Raw genomic sequence first — 27815 nt, 5'->3', positions numbered from 1 at the left:
TGTTAAACTTTGGCGGACTAACTGGCGGTTAACTTACATTGCTATGTATACCGAATCCGCCAAAGTTTGACAAAATATTGGAGCTGGCATAAGAAATATAACTCGATAGCTAATTGATGCGCGGATAATACCTATAGAAACGCACTCCTGCATATACTATACTTACTCCTGTACCATACAATGCTTCCTAATTTTACTTATAAAACTTATTTAATAGGGTAACTTGTTTTTGTTTCACAGGCTAACAAAACATCTTCTGTCATTAATCAAAGATAATAATGATTTCGATGTAGTTTTGTTTCAGTTTGTTGTTGATTCAGTGTTGGTTGCCCTAGTGTATTATTTGTTTCGGAACTAGGTCATTGGACATAATTAAATTCATGAATCTAGTTTGTGTAAATATGACTTACCATATCTATTTTATAAATTATTAATATATATAAATTTCAATAAACACATTTTAAGGAATATGATATTTCGAGCCTCAACTCGGTTTAATGTTGTCACAAAAGATAACGACGATGCCAAACCCAGAATTACCCGTTAAAATCTCATAAAACTATTAAATTGTGCCGATATGTTAATCTAATGAAGACCTCTTGTGCTAATGCTTGTAACACGGTTGTTATTGTAGCCAGTCATATTTCGAAACGATAAGGCTAATTACTATTATCCCTACGTAGGAATTAGGTACTCAAACTGCACGAAATTGTCTGCGCCATTATTCAGATTAGGAATGTCGTTAAGTAAACCATAAATATCCTTTCCTTACATCCTTATCCTTATATATTATAAAACGAAGTACCCCTGTCGTGTCTGTCTGTACGCGATTAATTTGTACTGTTTTCACCATAGATAAAAGAAATATAATTTTATCTATGGTTTTCAATAATAGATAGTGTGATTCCTGAGGAAGGTTTACGTGTATAATTTATTATGGTTTTACTCGAGAGAAGCCGGGACGGACCGCTAGTAGCTAATAAATTAGATACACCTACATTAAAGATCTACAGAAATAACTTCTAAGAACTAGAATTAACTAAACCTTTATTACTACTCAACTTTTATAATCAACATGACTGAATAGCTTCATTATTATATTAGATAACCTAAGTTACAGAACTACATTAGAATTCAAATACTAAGAACTTTGATAGGCACCACAAGTTTGAAGACCCTGAGGTTTAAAATAAAAGTAACTACAATCTCCCAATAAAGTGAAGAAAATAAATGAGTGCGCTCTATCCTCTTGGCTGGCGACTTTGGATAATTATTAACTACCATTCTATTGCTATACGAAAAAAAGTAGTTTGTCAATATTATTTTTTTCCCTTTTATTTACGACTCCGTGTAACATACTCGTATAGACACAGATCTTAGAACTTTAATATATAAAAGTAAATTAATAAAACTTCACTTAATTTAATAATTATTTAATTGCCTATGAATTTCATAAATTTGAATACAGTTTTAATAAATAAATTATAAATTATGCTGGCCATCTGGCCAATTCTGGCGAAATTTTAAATGAATGTACCTGATATATATGCTACTAAACCTAACTTACGATCATCGCCTTCTCCTACTTGGACGATTATATATGGGGCGATGATATGGCATGACGAATATCAATGAATTAAATTATAGAAGTATTTAAAAATGTCTTAAAATTTATTTGTACGAGTGGTTATCCGCCTCGATATCTCAGTGGTAAAATCACTGCCTTGGAAAGGCAGTGGTAAATGGCATGTTTGATTTTAACTCAATAAATTTATAATCTCTGTTGCAAACTTACTGCTAATAGTTACTTATTGAATAAAAACTGTATGTAATCATACAATAGTTTAATATTTTATATAGTTTACACATATATTTTACATCTAATATGGACACGACATCTCACATAAGTTAGATAAAGAAGGAAGAGAAAAGAGATAGCTCTAATTACAAATAATTCCACCTATATTTATACATCCTACTAATATTTTATGTATGGGTGTAAGTTTCTTACTCTTTCATGCAATATCTACTGTCTAATTGTTATGGAATTTAGTACACGGGTAGAATATAACCTGGATTAATACATAGGATACTTTTTATCCCGAAATTGCCACAGGACCGAAGCCCCGGAGGGCAGCTAGTTTAGCTAGTTTATTTAGAATTTTAACTACTACTTCTGGTAGTCATTTTAGAAATCAGATTTCATTTATAAAAAAGAAGGATAGTGTCATAAAATGGTACCTTTATAAATAAGTCTCAATACTCTCAATGTACTGGGAGACAAAATGAGACACTGATTTTCTATTTATTTTCCTTTATAAACAATAATTTTAGAAAGATTTAATTTTCGTGGAAATATGTGCAAGTTAAATATTTATATGAATATTTAATTGTATAACATGAGACTCATACTTTTTATTCATACATAAGGAAGGTCAGTGCCATGTGTACTTTAAAATAGTAAATGCTATTCACTACATTAAAATATTCTTAGTTAGAATAGGACTTAATATATATACAACAATACTAAATCATACCATACATCATAAATAAACAACTTCCTTTATTGATGTAGAATGCGAACAGCCATTTACATAACAATTTACTTTCGGATGACACATTGTATTCATAATACGCTATGCAAATTCGCATTTTCCTAGCAGCCAACAGAATTCTGTCCACTCAAAGTTTATGATGAAAAAACCGACCAAAATGGATGTCATATTTCGTAAAGCGCTGCCGAGCCGAGATTGATAATTTGACGAGATAACTCAGTTCGCTCGCCACAGCTTTTCATATCCCTCGAACTTTATGACGTCATAATTCTTGTCATACAGTTGTTGTTCTACATAACAATCTACGAAGGGTTTATTTGCATGGATTTTACATTTTCAAGTAAATATTCTTACTGGGTAGACCCAGCAGCTCTGGTCAATAAAATAGGAGTCACGCGATCGTTCCGGAAGGTAAAAAAATTGTCAAAGATTTTTAATTTGTTTTAAAAATAGTGGCATTTCCCATTAAACTGCTGATATTAAAACATGATTAGACCGTTTACCTGATAAATTTGAAAGATATAGGATTTACTAATTGACATTCAATGTAGTGGGATGTGCCTAGGTTATAATGCGCCACTCACTTGGCGATCACTTAACATGTAATAAATTAAACACTTAGGTAGGTACTTAATTTCTTAACATACTCGTACTTTACTTACAAACTATGCAACTTACAAATCTTTGGGTAATAGCAACATGATAACTACTCGTGCCTGTAATACAGTTTGGACATTTCTCATAACGATATATAAAAATCTTTGCTCATAATTTTCACATTACTTCTCAAAGCATTATGAGGTCTTGAAAAGTAATTGATATTAAATATGCATACACACAGTTGAAATTCATTTGTTTTAAATATTAAACAAGCTCTACCAGTGATGGACCATGTAGTTAGATACTCTAAATTATGACTTGTTTGTATTTTCATCACACACTCTCTATTTTTCATCTCCTACTTCTTCTTTAGGCATTAAGCTTAAATTCAATTTAGGCCTATGAAGATATTCCATTTCATCATGCGATTAGACATTTGTAGACATTTTTTTAACATTATTTCAAATGATTGCTAGTTAAAGTACCTTTATCAGTCACATAAAACGATTTACGACAACATTTCTTCAGTCACACATAAGTTGTCTGCAGCTCTGTGTGTGAGCTCGCCCGCTGCGTAGGGGCACACCGGTTCCAGACGAGCTGGCCGAAGGTGGTGCGAAACTGGCGCGACATGGAGCAGTACAGCACGAAGTTGATGGCTCCGTTGAGGAGGGCCAGCGCGTCCATCAGCTCCCCGAACAGGTCGTAACACCGCTTGAAGAAACAACGCCCGAGGATGCCGCTTAGCAGACCTGTGATAATGTTTCAAACTATAAAGTCCCGTAAAATATGGACCACCAGTAGATGCTCTGCTCTAACTTCTGCGGTACAATACTTGAACAGATAAATCTAATTTTCTGATATCGTTGGACAGCGTCAACGTCGATGATTGATTTCATTGCAAAAATTACAATGATTATTGATTATACCTACCTACAAGTAAGTATACATACTAAAGCCATACTCATGAAGCTAAACTATGGAATTTGGAAAATTATCTCTTATGCCTAAAGTACTTTGCTTATTTTATGTGAATGAAAACAAGGACAAACTAATGTTTCCCCATCTCCCCAAGTTATATTCGGGCCGCTAACCCTGGGGTCAGCATACAATTTAGCGTAAATTTTTGGAAGACCCTTAAAATTTCGAGGATTCGGCTGTGATTTTACAACCAGCCGCTGCCTAACGTCAACCCTCATTGTGAATGCTATTGTTGCCTATCATCAGCCTAATGATATGGAGTGATCCTACTTTAGAGCAGAACCACACGCCACAGAAGTTCAACACTATCTCATTTCAATATTAGTTTAGAAACACTTTTTTATTATTAGTTTCATTCATTAGCTAAAAAAATCGATTAAGCAGGATAACTCTAACAGCATCTAATACAAACCTAAAATCCCCTGAGGAAACTCCGTCATCAGAAACAACAGCAGAACCGCAACCAGCATTTTGGTCGTCCTGTCCGTCCGCCGCTCAGCTTTGGACCGCTTCGTCGACTTTCTCGTGAAAATATTTCCGTTCCCATTCACGACGGTGTCTGCCGGACATGCACTATAGCCTTTTAAGGCCTTCTTCCTACTATTAGCTCTATACAATGCCCGGATTAACCAAGCACTAATCAACGTGAGGATCAAACAAGGAAGCAGCTTGATTAAAACCGCATGTACCCAGAAATTCACTTGGTACAATGTCCCGTCGTAATCAGAATCAACGTAATACACCTTTGTGGGTATATTTCCTCTCTTGTCAACAGTAAAGTCCTTGTGAATGGTGAACACCTGGAAACGTCAACTTTTATAAGTACTTAAATAAATCAAACTTCACCGACGACGAGACATTTAAATCTCAATTCTTGGAACACTACACAATACGTAAATAAACAACTCGGGTGTAGATGACTCGTGGAAAATTGAATATACAAAAATATTACGTTCTGAGAATTTCTTTAAGATTGTTCAAATTATTTATTTATACACGAAAACGAAGTAAGTGAAACAAAGACTGATTTAAAGAAAAGTTAATTATGTTATCCATACTATCTATACTAACATTATAAAGAGAAAACATTTAAAAGATTTGTATTTTTTGTTTGTAATGAATAAACACAAAATCTACTGGGTTCATTTTGATTAAATTTGGCACAGAGACAGCTAAAACGTTAAAGAGTAACAAATGCTACTTTTATATTATTATGATTTTACCCGAGCAAAGCCGGGTCGGGCCACTAGTGTATGATAAACTTGTAGTATTACTCTCGTAATTGCTAATAACTTAAAAGCTTGGCAATTAATTATATGAGATCGTAACAATTAAAACAATTTTATATCTATATGCAATATATGAAACGAGGGTTACGAAGTTAGTGGAGTAAGTTATGTTAGTCTTTCTTTCTATATTTCATAAAGAATATGTTATCGCTAACACTGAATCTGACTAATATAGTAAGAATTTTTTAATTGACCAGCACTTGCTTCCGGATAATCGTGAGGGAACCTACACATTGGTGGACAGTTTAGTTCATTAGTGTGTACTAATTGCCACTAGATGGCGGTATCATATCAGATGGCTTTAGGCAACTTGAATAAAATCTGACAATGGTGTTAGCAATTAGCACACACGATATGAATGAATGCGATACAGTCAATATTTTTGTTATCATTATTCGAGTACTCCACTCAATCACGGCCACCAGTTGGTATCCACAAAGGATATTTTATGAACCCCAAGCAGCAATAAATTTAATGTGGCTGTAAGACAAATGTGTTTATTTAATAGATTTGGATTGCGGATCCCGATAGATTAGCGCCGAGGGAATTGATGACAGTATTTGTCTACTTCCCCTCGCTGATTGATTAAGGTTAAGATGATTCCTTCTATGTCTACTAGTCTTGGTCCTACGTCTCACTTAGGTATCTCAGATCATTTAGATATGAAGTGAAATATATGGAATTACAATAAGTTTCAGTTTCTTCTTCTCGCCAAATTGAAAAAATTGACCTTTAGATAGATAAACTGTTTATTATATCGAGAACACACAATATACATTTATGATACAGTGAACCATTAAAATGAAGGACAAATACACAAGAAACTTTCTACATAACTATACACACATGTGCCGCAGCGATATAAAAGGGCATTATCTCAGTGCATATTCTGCAAAGAGAGCAGGGCACTGGTTTTCAGATACCACCAGAGGGTACACGGGGTTTCACGCATATCGGAGACGGACGCGCCATAGTAATTATATAATTAATGATACACGCTTAACACATTTAAAATAATAATATTGCTAATATTATGAAGACAATAGGAAGTAGACTAAACGAATACGAATTCACCTTTATAGAATTTAATATTATTTCGGTTTATTATTTAAGCTGATCCTGGGCTTAGCGGCGTCACAAACCCAAAATGAAAGCGAGAATATGCGTAGATGAAAGAGTTTGTAGCTATATAACACTTAAGTTTATTATTGAAAGTATTTAATACAGTAAATACCACAAAATTTGCCGGAAATACTTATTAAACAATGAAGTATTAAATATTAGGAAATCCATCAGACTGCCCTGTTTCTCTCTTTATTTCGTTTGCATTCGAGGTTGTGAGGCCGCGAAGCCATACGAACCAGTCAGACCAAGTAAGTATAAACCAAGATAGTGATACAATTATACCGAAAATTCGAAGTCAAGGCTCACCTCAAATTAATTAATTTCGAGTCCCATGGCACTTGGTCACGCCACTGCTATAAAGTAGGATTAAATATTGGAAAAAGTGAAAAAAATTCTAGTCACTATTGTAAATTATGTATTTTTGCAAAAGTAGACTAGATATGCATAGATGTCATACATATGGTACTATTCAAAACCGATTTCTTTTAATGAAAAGCGATTAAAACCGCATAAATTTACTTCACAATAAAACAAATTGTACCGACATAAAACATTTAGGTACAGTAATTTGCGGTTTAGCACTAACTTTGATTAATAACGATTTGGTTATATTTGCGTCGTTTGTTTCCAAAATAACAACAACAAAGGTATTAAGGTTTAATTATAACGTCTATTATTACATTTAGTGTTGTGAATTCGATCCCATAATATGTAAGTGCGACATGTATGGACCCCGGGGTATAGATGCCTTGTCCCAGCGGGGTGTAATCTTTAAATTCACCCATAACCATAAATCTAACCTAACCACTAGTAATATTTACCGAAATTTATAGACGTATTGATGATTTTACTTCTTTATTTCATGAGTGTGTTAATTGTTAACACTTGTGTCGGAACACTTGTGTGTTTTACTAAGTCGCCTAAAGACATCTGACATTACTATTACGACTACCTACGTACTAATGATTAAGGTCGGTAAGTCGGTAAGTAGTATCATTATGTAAGTATATATAATTATTATAATCACACTTCTATACTAATTTTATGACGCGATATCTGTCATGCTTTCAAAGCTAAACCGCTGTACCGATTTTGATGAAGTTTGAAATAGCTATAAGTGAATGACCCGAAGTCAAACATGGCTACCGCGGGTGTAGATGGGGGCAACAGCTAAAAAGTATATCTTCATATAAAAACAACATCAAAGTATTAAACTTTTTTTTCGGTCACGTAATATATTTTTTTGCGTTTACTAGGTCCGGGGCTTTGTGGCCTTATACTCGAATTATGAAATATTCGAACCATGTATCAAATTTCAACAAAACGGTAGACTTGCTGGAACGGTAATGAACATACAGTTACTGTGCATGGCTCCTCATACTGCGGTAATTGGGACGAGTATCCAATTATATTAATTTTCAAAGATACAAAGCTGTTGCCTATCTAAAAAAATCCAGAATCGATACAGGCTAATAAGAATTGAGTACAAAACTTTAACCGAGTGGGTTGTCAACCCAACCATTAAGCAAATTGAAACTTTTACGCTTCGCTTTAAAATTTGAAGTTTTGAAGTGCCGTCTGCAATACTGAGAAACTTTTGTGTTATTAAAAAAAGGTTAATATTAATTTCCATAACAGGTCGTCGGCATGGGTACTACATTCTCCGCTTTGAAGAGTGAGAGAGGCAGTTTAATTATAGGTTACTGTGGCAAAAAACCTAGGCCACAAATACAGATCACAAAGTAGGCAACACACGTGTAAAACACCACATGCAGGCGTCATAGGCTGAAGTGCCGCATGCTTGTTAGTCTTCTAATAATCTAAGCATTTCAACTTTAATAAAATCTATGAGACTCATGATTCATAGGCTAAAGATCGCCAGGCTAGTCACAGACAAACCACGATTTAGTTCAGAGTTACGCGCCTGGTTAATTCAGTCGATGTTGCAACTAAGATGAACTTTAAACAGTTTATGTTTATCTCACTAAAGCAGCTCGGAACTTGCTCCCTTAATATGTACATACCACCCACAACATAATCAAATATTTGTGCTTGCCTTAGTCAAAATAAATATTCTCTGTGCTCTTTTAATAGTAGGTACATTTTACATATTCTTGTCTAATTTTCCTATTCTACTGAACTCCCATCGATTTTTTGTCATACATTTAAATCGAAAGAGAAAATTGCGAATATTTTACTACTATTCCTAGAGTATTCTTGCTATAGCTATCAGATCAAGATCAAGTTAAATTCGTATTTTAGATTAATCTACTTACAAAATACGAAGGTATGCAGAGGATGGGCGGCAGCATGAAACTGAAGAGGATGGCGAAGGTGCAGCGCCGGTCGGTGCACAGCGCCGGGCTGTAAGACGGGTATCTGTAAGCACGCAAGAAACAATAAAACTTTAATTGATTATGGAATTTAAAAAAATTAAAATTTAATTTTGTATCTTTATACTTATATCTTTTGCGCTCAAAGAAATTAATTTTTTTACTAATAATATATGTCATTACTGTCATGAGATATGTCAAATAAAGAGGTAGAAGGGTCGCTCACATTGAGTTATATGGAAAATATTCGCAAAAGCACTCTGTATAAACTACAAACGATTCGACAAATCGAAAATTCAAAAATTAAATGTGAAAGTGCTGATATAAGAGCTGGCCACTCGGAAAACGGTTACATTGTGAGATCGTAAGAGATTGAATTACATTAGTATTTATTTAGTATTATGACAAATATGTGAATTTGTATGACTTTAATACTTATACTCTGTGCCATGTATATAAATATTAAAATGATATACTTAGAAAACTACATTTCATTCAAATAGAGTAACAAGGAAGTCAGAGCTATTTGTGTTTGACATTAAATTACTTTTAGCAGTTCCTCCACTAGGGAAGTTATTATACTACATAATTTAGCGAATAGATTACCGGATTAATTTAAGATCTTAATCATAAAGCGTCTTTATGAATACCGCGCTATTACTCGTAATGTGAAGTAAAACTTTGTCGATGAGTTGTTAAAATAGCCGTATTATAAAGTTTTCGAACTGGCGGCCTATAAAAACATCTTATCTCAAAAGATATTAATGGTCTACTTAAGCTGTGGTTCTGGAAATTCTGACGCTTTTACCGACATCATTTCGTCACTTTTTATTTAATTATGATAGGTACCATTTAAAGCCGCTGCGATTGAAGATGTCAGAATACTTTTTCAGACACTTTTGCCGAGAGAAGATTATATCGGAAATTAAATATTCAAACGTTAATAATGAAGGCAATCTTGGAACGCTCTGTGGCTGAGGTTCCGCTTAGGAATAAAACCTATTCGAAGATACAGCTGTAATTTCATGACTGACCGCCAACATGACGTTAACCATCTTTGGAAATGCCATAGTTGCCTATCAGCTGTCAAGTCCTATTTTCCCTTAATCCCTTTGAACTATTACGAATGAAAGACATTATCTTGCATCACGTATTCTTGGCCAGATATTTTTTGTAGTATCCGAAATATGTGAATGTTGGGTCATAAAACGCCAGATATTCGTTTAGTGCATCATTATTTCCCCCAAATTCACTCATTTTCATGTTTATAACATAGGGTGTGAAAAGTAGTATTTTCTTTGAATTGTAATGCCAGTAGAGAGGTATGAATTTTCCATTTCCGTCCTTCAATATAAAGATCCTTTCTAAAAGATTAACATTCAGACATTAGGCGAGATATTAGCAGGCACATACAATAAGGTTCCGTTTCAGATGTTCAGTATTTTGTGTTTTGATGGCTGGCTGAATGGATCCTTGTTAGACTATTAGGGTAATTGTTTTCTTGGGGTCAAGCTTTTCTTTTAATTACGATAAATTAAATATAAATAAATATAAATATATTAGGATAAATCACACAGATTGAGCTAGCCCCAAAGTAAGTTCGGGACTTGTGTTATGAGATACTAACTCAACGATACTATATTTTATAACAAATACACATCTAGATGATCATCCAAGACCCGGGCCAATCAGAAAAAGATCATTTTCCATCTTGACCCAACTGGCGATCGAACCCGGGACCTCTCGGTTCAGAGGCGAGCACTTTACCACTGAGCCACCGAGGTCGTCAAGTTACTAAATATATATTTTTTAAATTAGCGGCTATTCTTTTATATAATTGTTTTCTTTATTAAGGTAATTTTCGCCGATAAAGGAAAAAAATAACCAAGTCTTATTAATTTTATTTCAAATTTGATTGGTTAAGTAATATAAAATCAACATTTTATCTTTACGGGATATTTTTCCTTTTCATAATAAAATTTCACACTACCTACAAAATTTTGACTCACTTTATAGCTATGTATCGCCAAATAGCGAGCGAAAGAGTGAGAAATATAGACGCAGTGTGCAATATCTGCGTGAAGTGCATGTGGAACAGCATGTACACCGCCCAAGAGTAAGGCCAGTCCTCCTGGCCCGGGAGCAACTGAAACAAATAAAAGAAAATTAAAAAAATAGCGATAACGAAAATAAAACAATTCCTTATTATTCAATTCATCATTATCATTGTCATTTTGTAAATGGATTTTATCCATTACAAATACTACTTACCTACCGAATACTTTCCCTATAAATGGATAAGGAGTATAGGCCATGACTCACCATGCAATTACAGCTGGGACCAACGGCTGACCGTCAAGACGTCTTATAAAGTCGTAATAAAAAGTCATGTTACCACCTAATACCTGTACACAGCGAACGGGACCTCGTAACATAGACGACAGCGACAACCAGCCATCAATCTCACGAACAACGTAATGATAAAGGTGCGTACTCACCAGATACCTGTAGACCGCGAACGGGACGTACTCCATCATGACGAAGACGTCGGCCACGGCGAGCCACTTCAGTAGCCGGTTGATGGGCGCCGCCGCCAGGTCGCGCCGCGTCAGCACGGCCACGTTCAAAATGTTGGCTAGACTGCCAAATAGGCAAACCTGGCAGAAAACAAACACTGTAGAAAATAAGTCTTTCATATATCTTTCACATTATGAATGAGAAATACGAAAAGCATTTTGATAACATGTGCTAAAGAATAAAAAACATGTAAAGAAATATTTGAATTGCTTAGTTCGGAACAAAATGGAACCTAGTTTTTAGACTAGTTTAATGTTTAGGAATGGTACCCCGGGTTAATTTTTCTGCAATTTAAAATGTAATTATTAAATTTCTAAAATAGTTTTTTTGTATTCACACACAAAAAGGATGACGCTAACATCACGATAAAAATAATGCTCCATTTCAGCAAGTTAGAACTATAGTAATATACAAAAGTATATAAATAATTTGAAATGCATATTCCGTGAACATTCACGAAGTTTCAAAATTACCGTAAACACCTTAACAAAGAAGAGAAAATAGAGTTAGGGAAGTGTTGAAACCACAAGAAGTAAAAGTCATCCCAAAAGTAAGTTATGGACGTGCTTAAAGGTTCTTAATAAACTAAAATAACAAATACCTTCTCATAGGCTACCTATTTCACACCAAAAACCATATATGACTATGTATTTCATTAATCTTTAATTTATCTATCATTGTTAATAAATTACATAATTTACTTCGATGTTTTTATTTATTTATTAGGAATAATTTTTACTTTAAAACAGTGACGTAATTTCAATATTGCTGCCATACAAGTTCGATGTACAAGATAAATTATTTGTTAGACATTTATATATTTTTATTCTCAATATTAAAAAAAACCTGATTGGAGTGAAATAGCCCATTGAGATACGCCCAGTATCCATCTCAAATACTGGACGATTACCGTATCATCATTCATCACTTACTTCTAAGTTTTGTATTATATAAAGTACTAACCAACAAGCTAACATATCCATGTATACCATTGTAAGCTAGCACCAAGTCCCTTATCTCTCCCGCACAATACTCCATGCGACATTCTTTCACCAGTGACGAAATATTCTCCCTATTTCTCCAATCTTCCAGGGCCTTGAGTACTTCGCTGATGCTTGAACTATGGTTGAACCCCCTATGTTTTAATAAAGTGATGATTCTAGAGCCATCGTCTACGAAATCGTATGTGATATTGGAGTCATTGTAGATAGTTTGATTGGAGAGCCGAGTGGTCTCGTCGGCCAGCATTGTACAGCGGTTATTCAGTACAATAGGTTTAAATTACGCCTTCGAGTTGATCCGAGTCGCGCAGTAATGACTATGTATTCTAGTCGCGCGGGGTATTGTCGATCGAGTGCACATTTCGATGTCTCTGAAACAATAGATTTTAAAATTAAACATCGTTTCCATCGTTTCCAGTATGGATGGGAAGTGTGGTTATCCAAAACCACACTTCCCATCCATACTAATATTATTAAGATAAAAGATTGGTATTTTTGTTTATAATGAATAAATTCAAAAACTACTGAGCCGATTTTGTTGAAATTTGGTACAGAAATAGACGAAACTCTCAGGAGTAGCATTTAACAATAAAAAAACTATCTATTTTTTATTGCTAAATTAGCCGGGATCTCCCGGTTATTGATGAAATGAATTCGACTTGTTGGTGAATTTGGTGTGAAATTTTACATCATGCAAATAGTGATCAGTACATAAGTGAAGTGAAGGGATTTTTCACGCGAGACAATGCCGAGCGCGGTGTGCGTGTCTAAATGATTAGAATCGAAGTGTTACGTAACACGTCGAATAAAACGAAAGGATTAATATTTTATTCCACACATATCCACACCAACTGGCCTGAACTCCTAATCTAAAAGGGTCCAATTTTATTGATAGCTCCAACTCTATTAATCCGATTAAAACTAAGTATATTATGTTAATGACTTAAAACCAAAGTTTTTACTGACAATTTAGCTTTTAAACAATATGTGCATATATTTATTAGGTAATCGTGGTCTTGAGTTTGAATGAATACATTTTCATTTACAGCTTTTAGTATTTTGGTTTAATTGTATTATTATAATAATTAATTTAAGAATTTTGTAAAGATCACATGCCAGAAGATTTTAGTATGTACATTTATTTATATTTAAATGTACTTGTTATACATGTCACACATGGTTACACAGTAGAATATAACCTGGAATAACACATAAGGTACTTTTTATCCCGAAATACCCACAGGAGCGAAGCCCCGGGGCGTAGCTAATAATATTATAAATGCGAAATTCTTTATGTCTGTTCCCCTTTCACGGCTTAACCGTTGGGCGTTGAAAAGATAACAAAACACGACTACCGCACTAAAATATTGGTGCCAAAAATTAGTAATCTGGCATGCCCCATGCATGCCAGTAGGTAAATGCTTTCAGAAATAAATATTCTACGCTGAGGAAGTCGCGGGAAGTTCCAAATTAAAATATAATATACTTTTTGATAAATTACCTACGTCAAGTCAATTAAGCTAGTTTACTATAAAAATACGCGAAGACTGACGAAAAGTAGGTGGACTGTTAATAGCTGCTTTGAGTAAAATTGGTGTGACAACCAGACAGACAAGATAATAATAGAAATTATTTTTGCCATTTTACTAAGACAAACGCCTACACTGCATCGATCATTCAGTCAGATGAGATAAAAAATAAAAGTCACGATACTTACAATAAAATATAGTCTTGTGTTAAATACATGAAAAAGAGGAATGGAAGGGAAAATATGAAGAATAGGTGATGGATACACAAAAGATGATAAGTTGCGGCGCTGTGACTGACAAAATTTATGATATAAATTAATACAACATACAAGACCGCGTTCAAATTGTCCATATAGGTACTTATATTTTTTATGATCAAGCATGACTCATTTCTAATCTACCTTTGATTAAACATTTAGGGTGAGTTGCACCTGTTAATTTTGACGTTGACTATAATCTGCGCAGAAAAATGCAGAGTAGAACCCGTGGGGAAATTTGCGCGGGCGAAGCCGCGGGCAAAAGCTAGTACAATATATAAGGTAAGGTTAAAGTCACGCGATATGGGTATCCTAATAAATTCAATCCAACATACAGGAATAGAACCGCCTAGCGACTCATCAATATGCATGAATACAGATAATAATTTTGGATTTGCTCATATGACACGTATCAGGAATTATATTAATTAAGTATGTTACGATACATAGATAGATTAGGATAAACAAATCTTTAGTCTTGAAAATAACGTTCAATTATACTCCTAAGTAAATATAAATAAATGTAAATAACACAATTTGAAATCAATTTATCTCGTATGTCAAATCTGTTAAGATTTGGATAAATAAATCCTTGGACATGAAAAATCGTTCCATTTTGATCGAAAATAAATAAAATAATATGTATAAAGAAATGTTTCAAATAAGCCTATGCCTAAATAAGACATAACTCTGTCTAGCTCGGGAGGAAGGAATAAGTTGATGCAATTAAAATTAGAAGCACACAAACGAACTAATTTCCTTTTCCAAGTTCATCGTACGGGAATGTTTACTAATTAGACACTGCAATTTAACGCCCCTGCGTATCTCGCAATGACAACTTCATGATGAAATAAATCTCATTTTTAAAACATACTATAGTTAAAACGTAAAATAATACAATGACAAACTATTACAATGAGTAATAGAATTACAATGAGATACTACTACAAAGCTATTCCTGTCGCCACGTATATATTGGTCAACAAAATGTTGACTGTCTTCAACTCGCAAAGGGGAAGAAGAATATAAACGTCATTAGGATTCGAATGGATTTTATCAACACATGAGCAACGAATATACAAAAATAACGAAGCAATTTAGAGTGTAGTGTTGAAATATCGGAAACTTGACACGGGCCGGGGCAACGGCGGCCGACTCCAGTTTCAAATTGCAAATAGCTGGACACATTACATCGTATTTTTCATTGAGATGTCGTGGAACTTTGTTTTTTTGCTCCAATTTCGCTTTGCCTTTCATTTTGGTCCGTATGTCTATTTTGTATCACTTTTTGGCTATAACAGAACTCGTATAACTTTTAATTGGAGGTTTCATCAGAGTTGTAGTGGGATGGGGTTAATATACTACTTTTTTTTATCCAGCATTTTAGTGATTTATATTAGAAATTAAGGTACACTATAGCTCCTGGAAGTATTGGATAATGCTATAACTAACCCAATTATACTATTGTTTTTTCAAACTGACGTGCACCTTCATTATTAAGTTTAGTTTAGTAACCTATTTAGGGAAATTATATATAATTAAATAGTTATACTATAAATACGCATAAAATACATCCATGTAGAGTTCTCAATAAACACATTCATTTCATACCATTATTCAATAGATATAAATAAATGAATAAAAGCGATATTAATTTTGATTTCAATGAAACATTGTACAGTTGTGAATATTGAATATGTACGATTAAAATTGATGTCCTTGTTACGGGTACAAGGTCGTATGTATTTAAAGCGTAGTTATTGGAGGGGTAAAAGGTGCACCTTAGATAAAGGGCTCTGAGATAAAGGGGCACTCCAATTTCGGTCATATGAGAATATGCTATTTTAATAATCTAATATTTTAGGAATCTGATATTGTGCGAATAAAGGCTCAGACCCAGGGCATCGGGCGTCGCACAGTTAACATTTCATAAAATCATCAAACAGAGAAGAATTTGACACGCCGGACAGGGATAAATGTTATATAGCCTTTGACCTGCAGTGACACTACAAGGTAATAAAATAATACATGTTACTAAACAGCTTTATTTAAATGGGACTATCTTTTTGTGCACTAGGCCGGTCTGTATAAAACAGTTTTTTTAACAAAACATTTTATGTAGTAACTCAAGCTGGTTTGGGGCCCCATATGTCATTTGCACCAGGGTTTTATTACCAATCACCGCCACTGTGTATTAAGTATGTATGTAAATCAAAGCTGGTCAACGTTTGGAGTAAAGTAGGTAGTAACTTATATCGTCTGTCTGGCGCCGACCATCACACCGTATTGACCATTTAGGATGAAACAAAGGAAAATGACATACCCTAGTTTCCTCGAGTAAATTTCATACGAAATTAATTATACAAAGCGTGTCCGCTCGTCTGTGAACTTGTGAGCGAACACGCGCGCTTCGTCTGTTTTCTTTTTAAAATGTTAAAGTCAACCACAGAAATTACATTATATCTTAAAGACAATGTCAAGTGGTGTACAAAAAGTAAAAAAGATTTCGAACAATTTCGACCTATAATATATGTATAACCGTACGATTCCCGCTGACAGGAGTACAACAAAATTTATTAGATGATTTATTTGAGAAAACATTTATTTAAAAAATATTTAAAAATAATCTATCATCAAACAGTAATTTTACACATTAGAATTGCATGTAGGTAATTTTTACGGGTAGGTACCTAATTATACTCAGGGTCCAATGGCCAAGCCACGGCCCTTGGATCCTGAGATGGATTTACCCCCAATATTTTCTCGTTTGATTCTCAAATGGCCATGTATATTTCTTTTATCTATGGCGGATACCTATTTTCCAGTTGGAAATGGCGACACCAAAAAAGAAAAAGTTCAAGTAGGATAAAGGAAATCGAACCAAGTGACTCGAGCGATATTTTAAATTATAGTCGATTCGCCATAACTGTCAATTCGCCATCAAGAAGAATAAGAAGTAAAAAATCACTTTTAACGTATGGCAAACAAATACGTGGCAAATTGGCTGTAGCAAACTGATATAAATCCAATATTTTCAGCTGCAATTTCAATTCACGTTCATAGTGGCACGCCGAATCGCCACCGCCAAAAAGGAAGCGGATATGAAAACCTCTCTCTACGTGATTAATATACTTTGAATTGTTGTTAGACTGCAAACATCACAAATGTGTGGTGTGTAGTTAACATGTTGGACTGCAGCACAGTAAATCGCAAGAGCCATACAGCCACGCGCCGTGATTGTCTTAAACGAAATATTCATTTTCTTTCATTCTTTCAAAATGAAAGAACTTCTGGCAACGCACTGCCCATTGGGAGATCTATCAGCGAGATACGAAAAAGAGCGAAAAGGAATGCAGGCCGGCTTTCCTTTTCTTCGGCTTTTATACTGCTTTTCTGTCTTAAGTAATACTGAATTCTTATTTGCTCGCTTGGATCCAAAGACCAAGGAAACGTTGGATCTAACCAAGTCGGATCGTCATCAACCATCGGATTACACATTTAATGCTAGCTCCACTCTGTCGCCGAATTCAGCTACATGCCGACGTGAATGCGTGAACATTGCGAAGTTAGTATGAGTGCTTTTATTTAACGCAATGAAAAACCAGCAATGTATATCCAATCCGCCAATGTTTGGCAAACTGTTCGACGACAATGTGGAGCCGGCATAAGATTTAAGATCCGCAAAACCATCTAGGTACCTAGATGGTTTGGAGTTTCTTACATCTTGTAATGTAAGTACTGGTACTTCCATTTGTAATGTTCGCAGCGCAAACCTATTTGGGGCTTGAAACAGCGCACACAAAATCCCTACATAGGGAATGAACATGACATAATCGGATCACCTCTGACCTGAACTATACTCCAACCAATGTTGTGCGAGTTTTATAACCATTGTTATTCTAGAAAACTCACATTCACTTTACATTAGTGAGAAAAATAGTGTTAATCCAATCTGTTAGATATGAATGAGAACATTCATCAAAGAATATTTCCTTGCATCTTAATTTTCTCACGTTGAATGCAATATATGTATATATTCTGCAATACTGAATTCTAGTTATCAAGTAGTACCTGACCCGTGTATGCTTATGAAGACACCGAGTAATTAAAATTATGTCTGTTTATTTTTAGACCTTGTGTATATTTTATATGTTTATGAATTTTCATGGTACTCACATGTCAATCAGATCTTTTCTCTAAAACCAAAAATAATGAATTTCACCGTATAAGTTTGCCACTGAGTTTTATCTTTAAATTCTGTACTTTTTTGTGTTTTCTTGTCGAATAACTTTATTTATTTCAACAAATACAAACAAAATTTAGGTATATCGAAATTGTATATAGTAAATTATTATATTAATCATTAATAAAATTGATCAATCAATATAGATACAATTATAGTGTTTGGATAACCAAACACTATCTATATATGTATCAATATTATATTATACCTTAATATATGCACATTTTTTCCCAATCAAATAGTCAATTGGCGGAATGGTTCATGGGCTAAAACCGTTCAAAAACTGTTCAAATTGAAATATATTAACTATATTAAATAACTACATATTTAGACTTGAAAGAAACGTTTGTTTTATTCTTTAATTTATTAAGCATTGCAATTCTGACATTTTGATGAGAACCACATTACCGATAAAAATACGATTTCCTCTTCGGCCTTGCGCATGCGGCTAGATTGGCATGTTTATTTATATTTTGTTTATTTAGTCGGAGTTTTGGTTGTAGCGATCCGTAATCCATATTGTGCTAATCACATGCGCAAGGTGTGTGTTAAGCTGTCTAGTGATAACATCCACTAGTAAGAGGTGTTTCATGAAGTTTTGTACCAAATGAAACGAAATAGTTAGCATCTACTTAAATACAGGGATTACAGGGAAAATGTCATTTTTATGCAAAAATACTATTTGTAAAAGCATAAAACTTTCGGTGTTCAACACTAAATATTTTTAGGACAGCGTATAACTTAAATAGCGCAAAAATAAATTCAGTTAGACTTGGATTTAAAATTTCCCTGGGGAACGGAGCCAAGGGGCGCAGCTTGTGATAAAAATATTTTGAAACGGTACACTGACGACTTGTGTGAGCGGCGAGAACAATACCCGTGAAATACGAATCTAAAATCAATATTTTGGAATCATGCTACTGCGAAGATTCAATGAACGATGTTGATCCAAGTCAAAATTTTTTTTATTATTTTATTGTTTATTTTAAACCTTACTATTATAAATATTACTGTCATATTTTCTCGACTTTATTACATCATCTGCTACAAACTCAGGTGCAGTCAAAAGTTTTGGATTATGTTGATATTGTTGACACCTATTTCTTTGTAACAATTCGCAAACCTCATAAATATAAATCGCTTCCACACATTAATCAACTCTATTAATTACGAACACATTTAATTACGAGTAAAACCAACAAAATAATATATTGACCACATGTTCATTTGTAACCTGATAAGTTTTGTCAATAGACGGAACAGATATTAATAGCCACAACTGATTAAAAGGTTCATAATATATAATTACAGCTTAAATAGTTTAATTTTGTGTCAATAATAATTTGTAAGGATTTTTTAAGGAAGCATTACGTATACAGAATTGCATTCATTCGGTGCGACTAAAAATTTAAATAAGTCAAATTTATTTAGCGTACAAAAACAAAATGTAGATATTTCAAATGTTGATATTCTGATTCTGGTGTCAAATTAATATATAGATAAATCTAAAATGAAATTAAGTTTTATTATAAACCAAAATTGTAACGTATTAGTTGTATTGTGTATATGAATAAATAAATGTGTATGAATGAATAACAAACTGGCATTATTTAACCTAGTTTACCATTATAGTTTAAAAACCTCATTGCGTCTAAATGTTGCGGCTTCTTTTTACGGATTATCTTTGGTCAATGCAATCTATAGTAAATCAATCAAAATGCAATCAAAATATCCAATGATATATGAATTACGTTTTCTCGGAAAATCGTTGAGCCTTGGCCACTGATCACATAAAGCTTCGCTCCCATGAGACTTTCAAGATCAACTATAAGAAAAATTTGCCATTCAAGTGAAGTGAGATTTAGCCATTCAAAATTTGACTCTGTGTAGAAAAGAAGGAATATTTTGCCATCTTTTTGTAAATCTTTAATTTACAAATATGATGCTAAAGTCAAAACTTTCGCATATAACATATAAATAAAATTAATAAGATTACACTGTGTATATATTTCTACATATATGTATAATACGACTTTTATTTGTAGACCGGTGTTGAGTGTTGATCATTATGTACAAAAAGCAATAACACTGGTGTATTTCTACACTCAACGATGTTATTGACAGTTTTGATTGAGTGTATCATTATCGAGACCACAGACAATGTGTAGTGTGTCTTTCCAAGTTTTCCTTTTATTATATTTATTTACAGGCGAAAAGGATTTTTTGTTAATAACATCACTGATAATCTTCGGTCTTCCTACCACTTGTACGCCGGCGACTTGCAAATTTATTATCACTCCTCATTAGATGACTTGCCTTCTGCAATTGCAATTGTAAATGATGATTTAGAGCGTATATCTGTTTGGAGCAATTCTTTTGGTATTCGAGTAAATCCGTCTAAAACTAAATCTATAATATTGGTAGTCCTTACTTTACGATTCTCGTATCGATTGGATTTCGCTGCCTCCCCTAATTTTTAATGATGAAGTTATTTCCTTCTGCGATTCCGTGAAGAATTTGGGTTTGGTATTTCATAAAACCTTGTCTTGGTCACATCACAACAAAGAAATTAGTAGAAAACTTTTTGTTTCCCTTAGTTCACTGAGAAGACTTCATAACTTTTTGCCTATTGACACTAAAACTGCGCTCGCACAATCCCTTCTTCATCCTCTTCTTGATTATGTACTGTACACTTGTTTCCTTGACCTCACTGAAGAACAGCTGAACAAACGTGATCGCCTTCAAAATATTGCCATCAGATTCATTTTTGGACTCCGTAAATTCGATCATATCTCTAACTTCCGCTCCCAACTTGACTGGCTCCCCATTCGACTTCGCCGTAACATGCATATTGCATGCATGCATGCATGCTTTATTCAGTGTTGTTTAACCCTTATTTCCCTCCATATCTCAAGGACCGATTTAAATTTCTAAGTGATGATAGTAACTCTTCTCGTAGTCTGCGTAGCACGGTTTCACTGAAACTTAGATTTCCTGTCCACAATTCTAAATCTTTCTCTGTTCAAGCTGTTTGACTCTGGAATACTCTACCCCTTGATATCTGTAATGCATGAACTCTATCCAAATTTAAACTACTTGTCAAGTCACATTATCTTTCCACTTTTTCTTATTTATTTGTATGTTTAGGTATTTTTTTACAAATTTGTATATATATTTATATATTATATGTATATGTATGTCTATTATGTGTTAGTTTATTTTATTTACTGCGCCAACGCCTCTCTCCATTATCGTTTCCTCCCACCCCAAGGTTGACTGGAAAAGATCGCTTTAGCGATAAGTCCGCCTTTGTGCCTTTATTTTATTTTTGTATGGTTCTTTTTTGTAAATTTCGTTTTTGGTGCAATCAAGAGTATTGTATTGTATTGTAATGCTTGATTTCAAGATCTTGTAATGGATGGTGGGTGTGGTTGCTTCTGTAGTATACAGAATTACTTAAAATTTTTTTGCTAGAAATTTTATTTTTAAAAGTTATGCCTTTCATAATTATGAAAGGCAGGCGTTCATTATGACAAACGTGTTTTATTTTTCCATTTTATTTAACTCAAATGTTATTCTATGTCTAGTGTGTCTAGTGAAATACAAAACGCAATGTAGGCACTATACTATAAATACAAAATATAGTAAAGTAATTAGGTGTGAATGAATTTACTCAATGCAGCTGAAATATTCCTACTTCAGTTATTTTAGTACATATTTTGCTAGATATTGTTGAACGTACGTGCGTAGATTGGATAGAGAAGGTTGACATAGGAGAGGCCTATGCATTGGACAGAAAAGGACTGATATTATGATGATGTTCACGAACATACAATATACATACAAATCACACACATTGAGTTAACCCCAAAGTAATTAGTAAGTAGAGTAAGTTCGAAGCTTGTGTTATGGGATACTAACTCAACGATACTATATTCTACATCTATAGATAAACATCCAAGACCCAGGTCAATCTGAAAAATATCATTTTCCATTTTGACCTGACCGGGAATCGAACAGTGTAGCAGTCCAGCATGATGACCATTAGGCCACGGAGGTCGTCACAAAATAGCTCATCAAACGTTTATTTAATTTTCCAAATTCGTTGTAGGTAAGGGTATATGTTATGTACGTAGGGAAGGTAGCCTATACGAAATTTCTGTAGGTATGTTGAGAGAAATAAGTAAATTACTTGGGTGATATATAAATTGCGCCCTTTCGGCTGGCTGGCACCATGCCTCGCTTCAAATTATATTATGAAATAAATCTTCAAATCCAATTACCATAGGTTAGGTATGTTACGGTACAATTTACAGAATACGTACTCAATCTCGATTGTCACTTCGAAAACAAAGAGCCGAGTGCCTTCGAATTCTCGCGAATCAATATAATTTGGTACCTACCTTTGCACGTGGCGATAATTGGAAATAACAAACATATATCTACTAACAATAAACAAAGTTGAGATTGTAGTCGTTAGGAGATGATTTATAAATAGATTTTTTCCTGCTTCTACATGAAAATATTTAATTGATTAAAACATTTTTAAATGTTTATTTAAAAAAAAAGAAAAAATAAACATTTAAAAATGTTTCTTTTTTTCTTTTTTTTTCATGTAGTATCTAGAATATTACAAAAAATACCCTAAAAGCTTAGCAGACAAAGAAATGGACGTATTTATAGAGATAATAAAAATGTTTTAAGTATAATCAGAGTCTACCTGGCTTATTCACGATTTCACCGCTTACTGATAAAATATCTGATAGTCAATATACATATCGAACAGATAGCGTTAAAGAATGTGTTTCACTAGTGTTCAATAGAAAATCGGTTTAGGCAGATTTATCTATTTGTCTATTCGCCAGAGTACCTACTAATTCTAAGATTTTATCAGAAAATGGTGAAACAAGACTATTTTTCGTAGCCGTCGTCAAGTGCTACAAGCGAAACTCGTAGCGGTTCAAAAATAGAACGACGTCGTTCTTAATCAATTTTTCGTCGTTTGTTTTCAATTTTTTATGTTTTTTTTTTTAATATCTGGATGAAAAACCTGAGTGGAGAGTTAAAATCCGTGATAAGTGTAAAGTAATGTACTCGTTTATACACAGATACACAGATGTAATTATATAAGTATAGAGGCGGTGAGACTACCCTAGAATATGATCACTCCATGTTCTCCCATGTATATCGTAAAACTACGCCTACTACTACTACTACTGCCTAGACTACGTGTCCCATAGTCTCCATCGGACACGTAGTCTAGTCAGCTGATAGGCAACAAAAGCATTCCCAAGGATAGTTGACGTCAGGTAGTCGGAGCGGCTGACTGCAGGCGTCACAGCACCTAATGCTACCTGGAGCACGCCAGGATTAGAGATAGGTACTAAACCTAAATCACAATTCTACAACTAAAATTAAACTAAAACTAAATCACAGTTCTGTCACTAAACTAAAACTAAATCATAGTTTCTAGTCTGTTGGCAGTACCTAATGTAAAAATAGACAGCATTTTTCAAGCAAACACCCTCACTTTTTTAAAAAGTAGGAAATATTTCCAAACCTTGGATCTGATTTGATTACAAATTCGAGAAGTAGGTACTTACGACGGTGAATTATGTCCACCGAAATCCATTACGGAAGGTAGGTGTACACCTAGCAGACTTGATAAAATTTAGCTGTCGTTTTCAGTTATCATTAAATTTCTTGCAAATAGAGCGGTTTATTTATTCTTTCCATATGGATGAATGAAGATGGAATGCTTTTAGAAAAGTGTGGTAGAATAGAACCACTCCAATGGATATTGTATGAGGTGACTAGCTACATCAAAAAAAACTCTTATTTCCTTATTAAACTTATTAAACAAAATTCTCAAGGAGCGTTGACGTCAGGCGCCTGCCGGTCGTAAGGTCATAATACTTACGGTTTATTTTAATACTGACCCCGGGGCCCGGGGCATCACAGTCGTAAAATATATATGTAGGTCTATACCTACATAAATATATTTAAAAAAAACTGTATAAAACTGTCATAACAAAAATAAAAAACTATTATTTTATTTTTGTTATGATAGTTTTATACAAACAAATTTTATACAAATCAAATATTTTTTCTTCTGTCTGGCCATCTGTTAAAAATCTACAATGTAAACATGATGTTTACATTTTGGTCCTATCCTGAACACAGTAGATAGGATATTTGTATCCTATATGCAATACCTACACACGGTAGATTTTATATAAATGCACCTTCTTCATCGAGTTGACCATACCCATGTTATATTATATATTATATAATATTGTTGATTTTTTTAAAAGTACACATATAAAGATGACGAGCACAACAGAATGTTGAGTACTGCAGACTAAACGAAACAAAAATAAATATGCATAATTTATGATGCTCGTCACAGCGCATTAACCATTGGCTTAGTACTCTACGTTACGTTACGTTACACAATTTTAACTTAGTAACTACTTAAGTACATTGTACATATTGACTTTATAATAAAAACATGAAAAAAAAAAAAACAAATTAAACAACTTACGTTTTCGCGCTTCCAGTCTTCACACTCACTTCCTCAAAGGTTCGTAGAGAGATTGGTGGTTTACCAAAATAAAGCGGCTCATTGATAGGTAGCTAAAATAATAACTACTTTATACTGTTTGTTTGATTTACGGAAAAATTCAAACCGCCAAATTTTCAATGTTTACACAAAGCGATAATGTTCTAGATAAAAAGCCGGGTTTTAATACGATAGCAAAATAGAAAATGTTATCAAAGCAAACTGTGGTATTAGTTTATTTGAATTTGGTTTTGAATTCAAATTATGAACGCGCGAAAATTATTTTCGATTTGCGCGCGCAGTGTGGTGCCGCGGTTGTTCGCAACGACGTTTCCATGTACACTGCCTGACAATACTCGCCTGTTGCTCCATACTTGAGGCTTGAGAGCAATTTTATTTCATGCTATCTTTTTTTCTATCTGTACCTCTGTGAGAATGAACAAGCTCTCGTAAAAGCCTAATAGTGTGCAGTCTGGATGGAAGTACATCCAGTAACTCTTACGTAATAGCTGAGGAGCCTGTTTTCTTGGATAGACGTCAGCGATTTTCTCTGGTATATGCAGATTATGTGCTTTATGCATCATAAAGTTATTTTTGTTTTACCCATTGAACTAGGTAACTATACACTCTTGCGAGATTGTAACTAATGGTGCTCAAGTGAATGGAAAATATAAACAATTCTCCTGTTTTTATAATACTCATAACCTGGTACAATCAACTGCACTTCAAGTTACCCTATATGGATGCCTATATGATTGCAATGAATTTGGGTGTGGTTTTGACTGTATATAGCGCAATATTTTTTTTTTATTAATGATGTGTTTATTTATTTGACTACGTATATAGCGTACAGATTTTATATCCTCAATGAAACTATTCGACGCGATACGTTATATACTTACTGATATTTGCATTTAAATTGGGCGGCCTAGACTGCGTGTTCCACATTAATTCGTTACAATTTGAATTAACAAAGTTTATAATGAAAATTAATACTGGTACCCACGGCATTATTAGAAATTTTGTGCGTAAAGGTTTTTAACCAAATGTGTAAATAATAAAGCCTTTTTACATATACTTACGTTAAGCGCCTACACAAACAAGGGTCGCCGGGCAACAATAGATAAAATTTCCATATTTCATCGCACGAAAGTAGTCTTATCCTATATTATTATGGAAATAAACTAATGAATGGAGAACGGTTGAATGGAGAACACAGAAACCACTAAGCTCTTTGGAGAAGAATACATTCAGAGACACGAGAGCTGGACCCAAAACTATTTATATAATAAGGTACCTATTAAACGATCATTATTTATGCTCGAGTTTTCAAAAGCGACTCTTATAATTTCTAGTTGCTTACAGGGAAAAAAATTCGTGTCTGGAAAAATTCGTTATAAGTTTTTTGTAACGCTTGTGTAATTTTTGACACAAGGTTACAAGCTTTTATTGTTGTCTGAGAGAATTATTTCTTCAATGTGTGACCCATTTAGGAGTTTCCATGTCTGGAGCCGTCATGCTAATCAAAATAATGCATTGTAATACAAATTAAACGTCTGTACAACTGCTATACTGTTTCAAAATTGAGTTGCAAGATTCCACCCGAATATACATAGGGATATGGGGTCATACATACATACATTGAAAATTAAATTAAAGCTTGTGAAGTGTAAAAGTGACTAATTGTTTTATATACTTAATCTGTGATACTAAATATTTTTATGAAGTAGAACTATATTTCTTAAATTATAACCACAGACGTATCACAAAACTAAGTATATTGAATAAAATTTTATAAATAAAATCGCAAATAAAAGCGTATTAGTAAAGCCCGTGTTATATATTTTTTTAATAATTACTCCCTGTCATCATCGGAGCGTTTTTTCGGTTTTAGCAGTTAGAGTAGAGCCCGCACGGTTCGATTTTATAATTTTCTTCTTCGCATCGCATAGTCTTTGTATTGGCATAATTGTTAATATGGTTAACCAATAACGCCCCTGAAAATAATATTATTATAATAATTGAAGTAAGAAAAGAAATTCTAATACTCTCATGTAAATTGAACCATCATTTTATAGGTACATTAACAACATACATTAACAATTATGTGAATAATATGTAAGTAATAAGTTATAATGTAGTCTAGGCAATATACTCGAATTCTTAGGGCTTAAAAGGGCGGTAAACATAAGGTAAGTAACTACTTGTACTTATTAAAATGTATAAAATTAACAACATTGCCAACTGAAATATTTCGCTCGCAAGTTTCCGCTTCGTTTCATTTTATTAAAATACGAAATTGTCTTTCAAAATGTTTTTTTATAAAACAACCAAGAAGGGAATATTCTTAAGAAGAAACACAAAGTGCATTGTTGTAATTCAATTGCAAGCTTTTCAATTCGAAGGTCGTCGGCAAAAGACAAAGAATAGCATTGTAAAATGAGATAGAGTATATATTTCATACAACTTCCCGGCCTATCATAGAAAGCGGCAGATACGCGTTGTAAAACCAAGCACATATCATGGAGGCAGGTGCCGGATGTTTTTCCGCTGACATCACCCACAACATCACATCATGGCTTCGCGGTCTCACGGCCCTCACAGCCCAGAATGCCACTGAGACGTGATACAACGTGAGATTGTTTCTCACCCGAAACTTAAAGCAATCTTTACATAGTAACAGAGCTAAGTCGAGAACGGCAAGACCACATTTCGTGATTTCAGTATTTGTTTTGTAAATAAATCGTCGGCCCCACCTGTCGC

General features: G+C 33.9%; 1 protein-coding gene across 1 annotated transcript; it reads right to left on the bottom strand.

Annotated features, from left to right (window-relative positions):
• Positions 1-1442: 1442 nt before the first annotated feature.
• LOC128677757 (G-protein coupled receptor dmsr-1-like) lies at positions 1443-25406 on the bottom strand. The gene is made up of 7 exons (XM_053758832.1): positions 25035-25406; positions 12424-12832; positions 11382-11540; positions 10893-11029; positions 8827-8929; positions 4549-4936; positions 1443-3907 (listed from the first exon to the last, which is right to left on the bottom strand). Exons 2-7 carry the CDS (start codon positions 12706-12708, stop codon positions 3684-3686), a joined length of 1296 nt encoding a protein of 431 aa, XP_053614807.1. The 5' UTR covers positions 12709-12832; positions 25035-25406; the 3' UTR covers positions 1443-3683.
• Positions 25407-27815: the final 2409 nt, after the last annotated feature.

This window comes from Plodia interpunctella, chromosome 18 (assembly GCF_027563975.2).
Source record: "Plodia interpunctella isolate USDA-ARS_2022_Savannah chromosome 18, ilPloInte3.2, whole genome shotgun sequence".
Lineage (NCBI taxonomy): Eukaryota > Metazoa > Arthropoda > Insecta > Lepidoptera > Pyralidae > Plodia > Plodia interpunctella.
The sequence above is the reverse complement of the archived record's forward strand: the minus strand, read 5'-3'. Positions and strand labels throughout refer to the sequence as shown.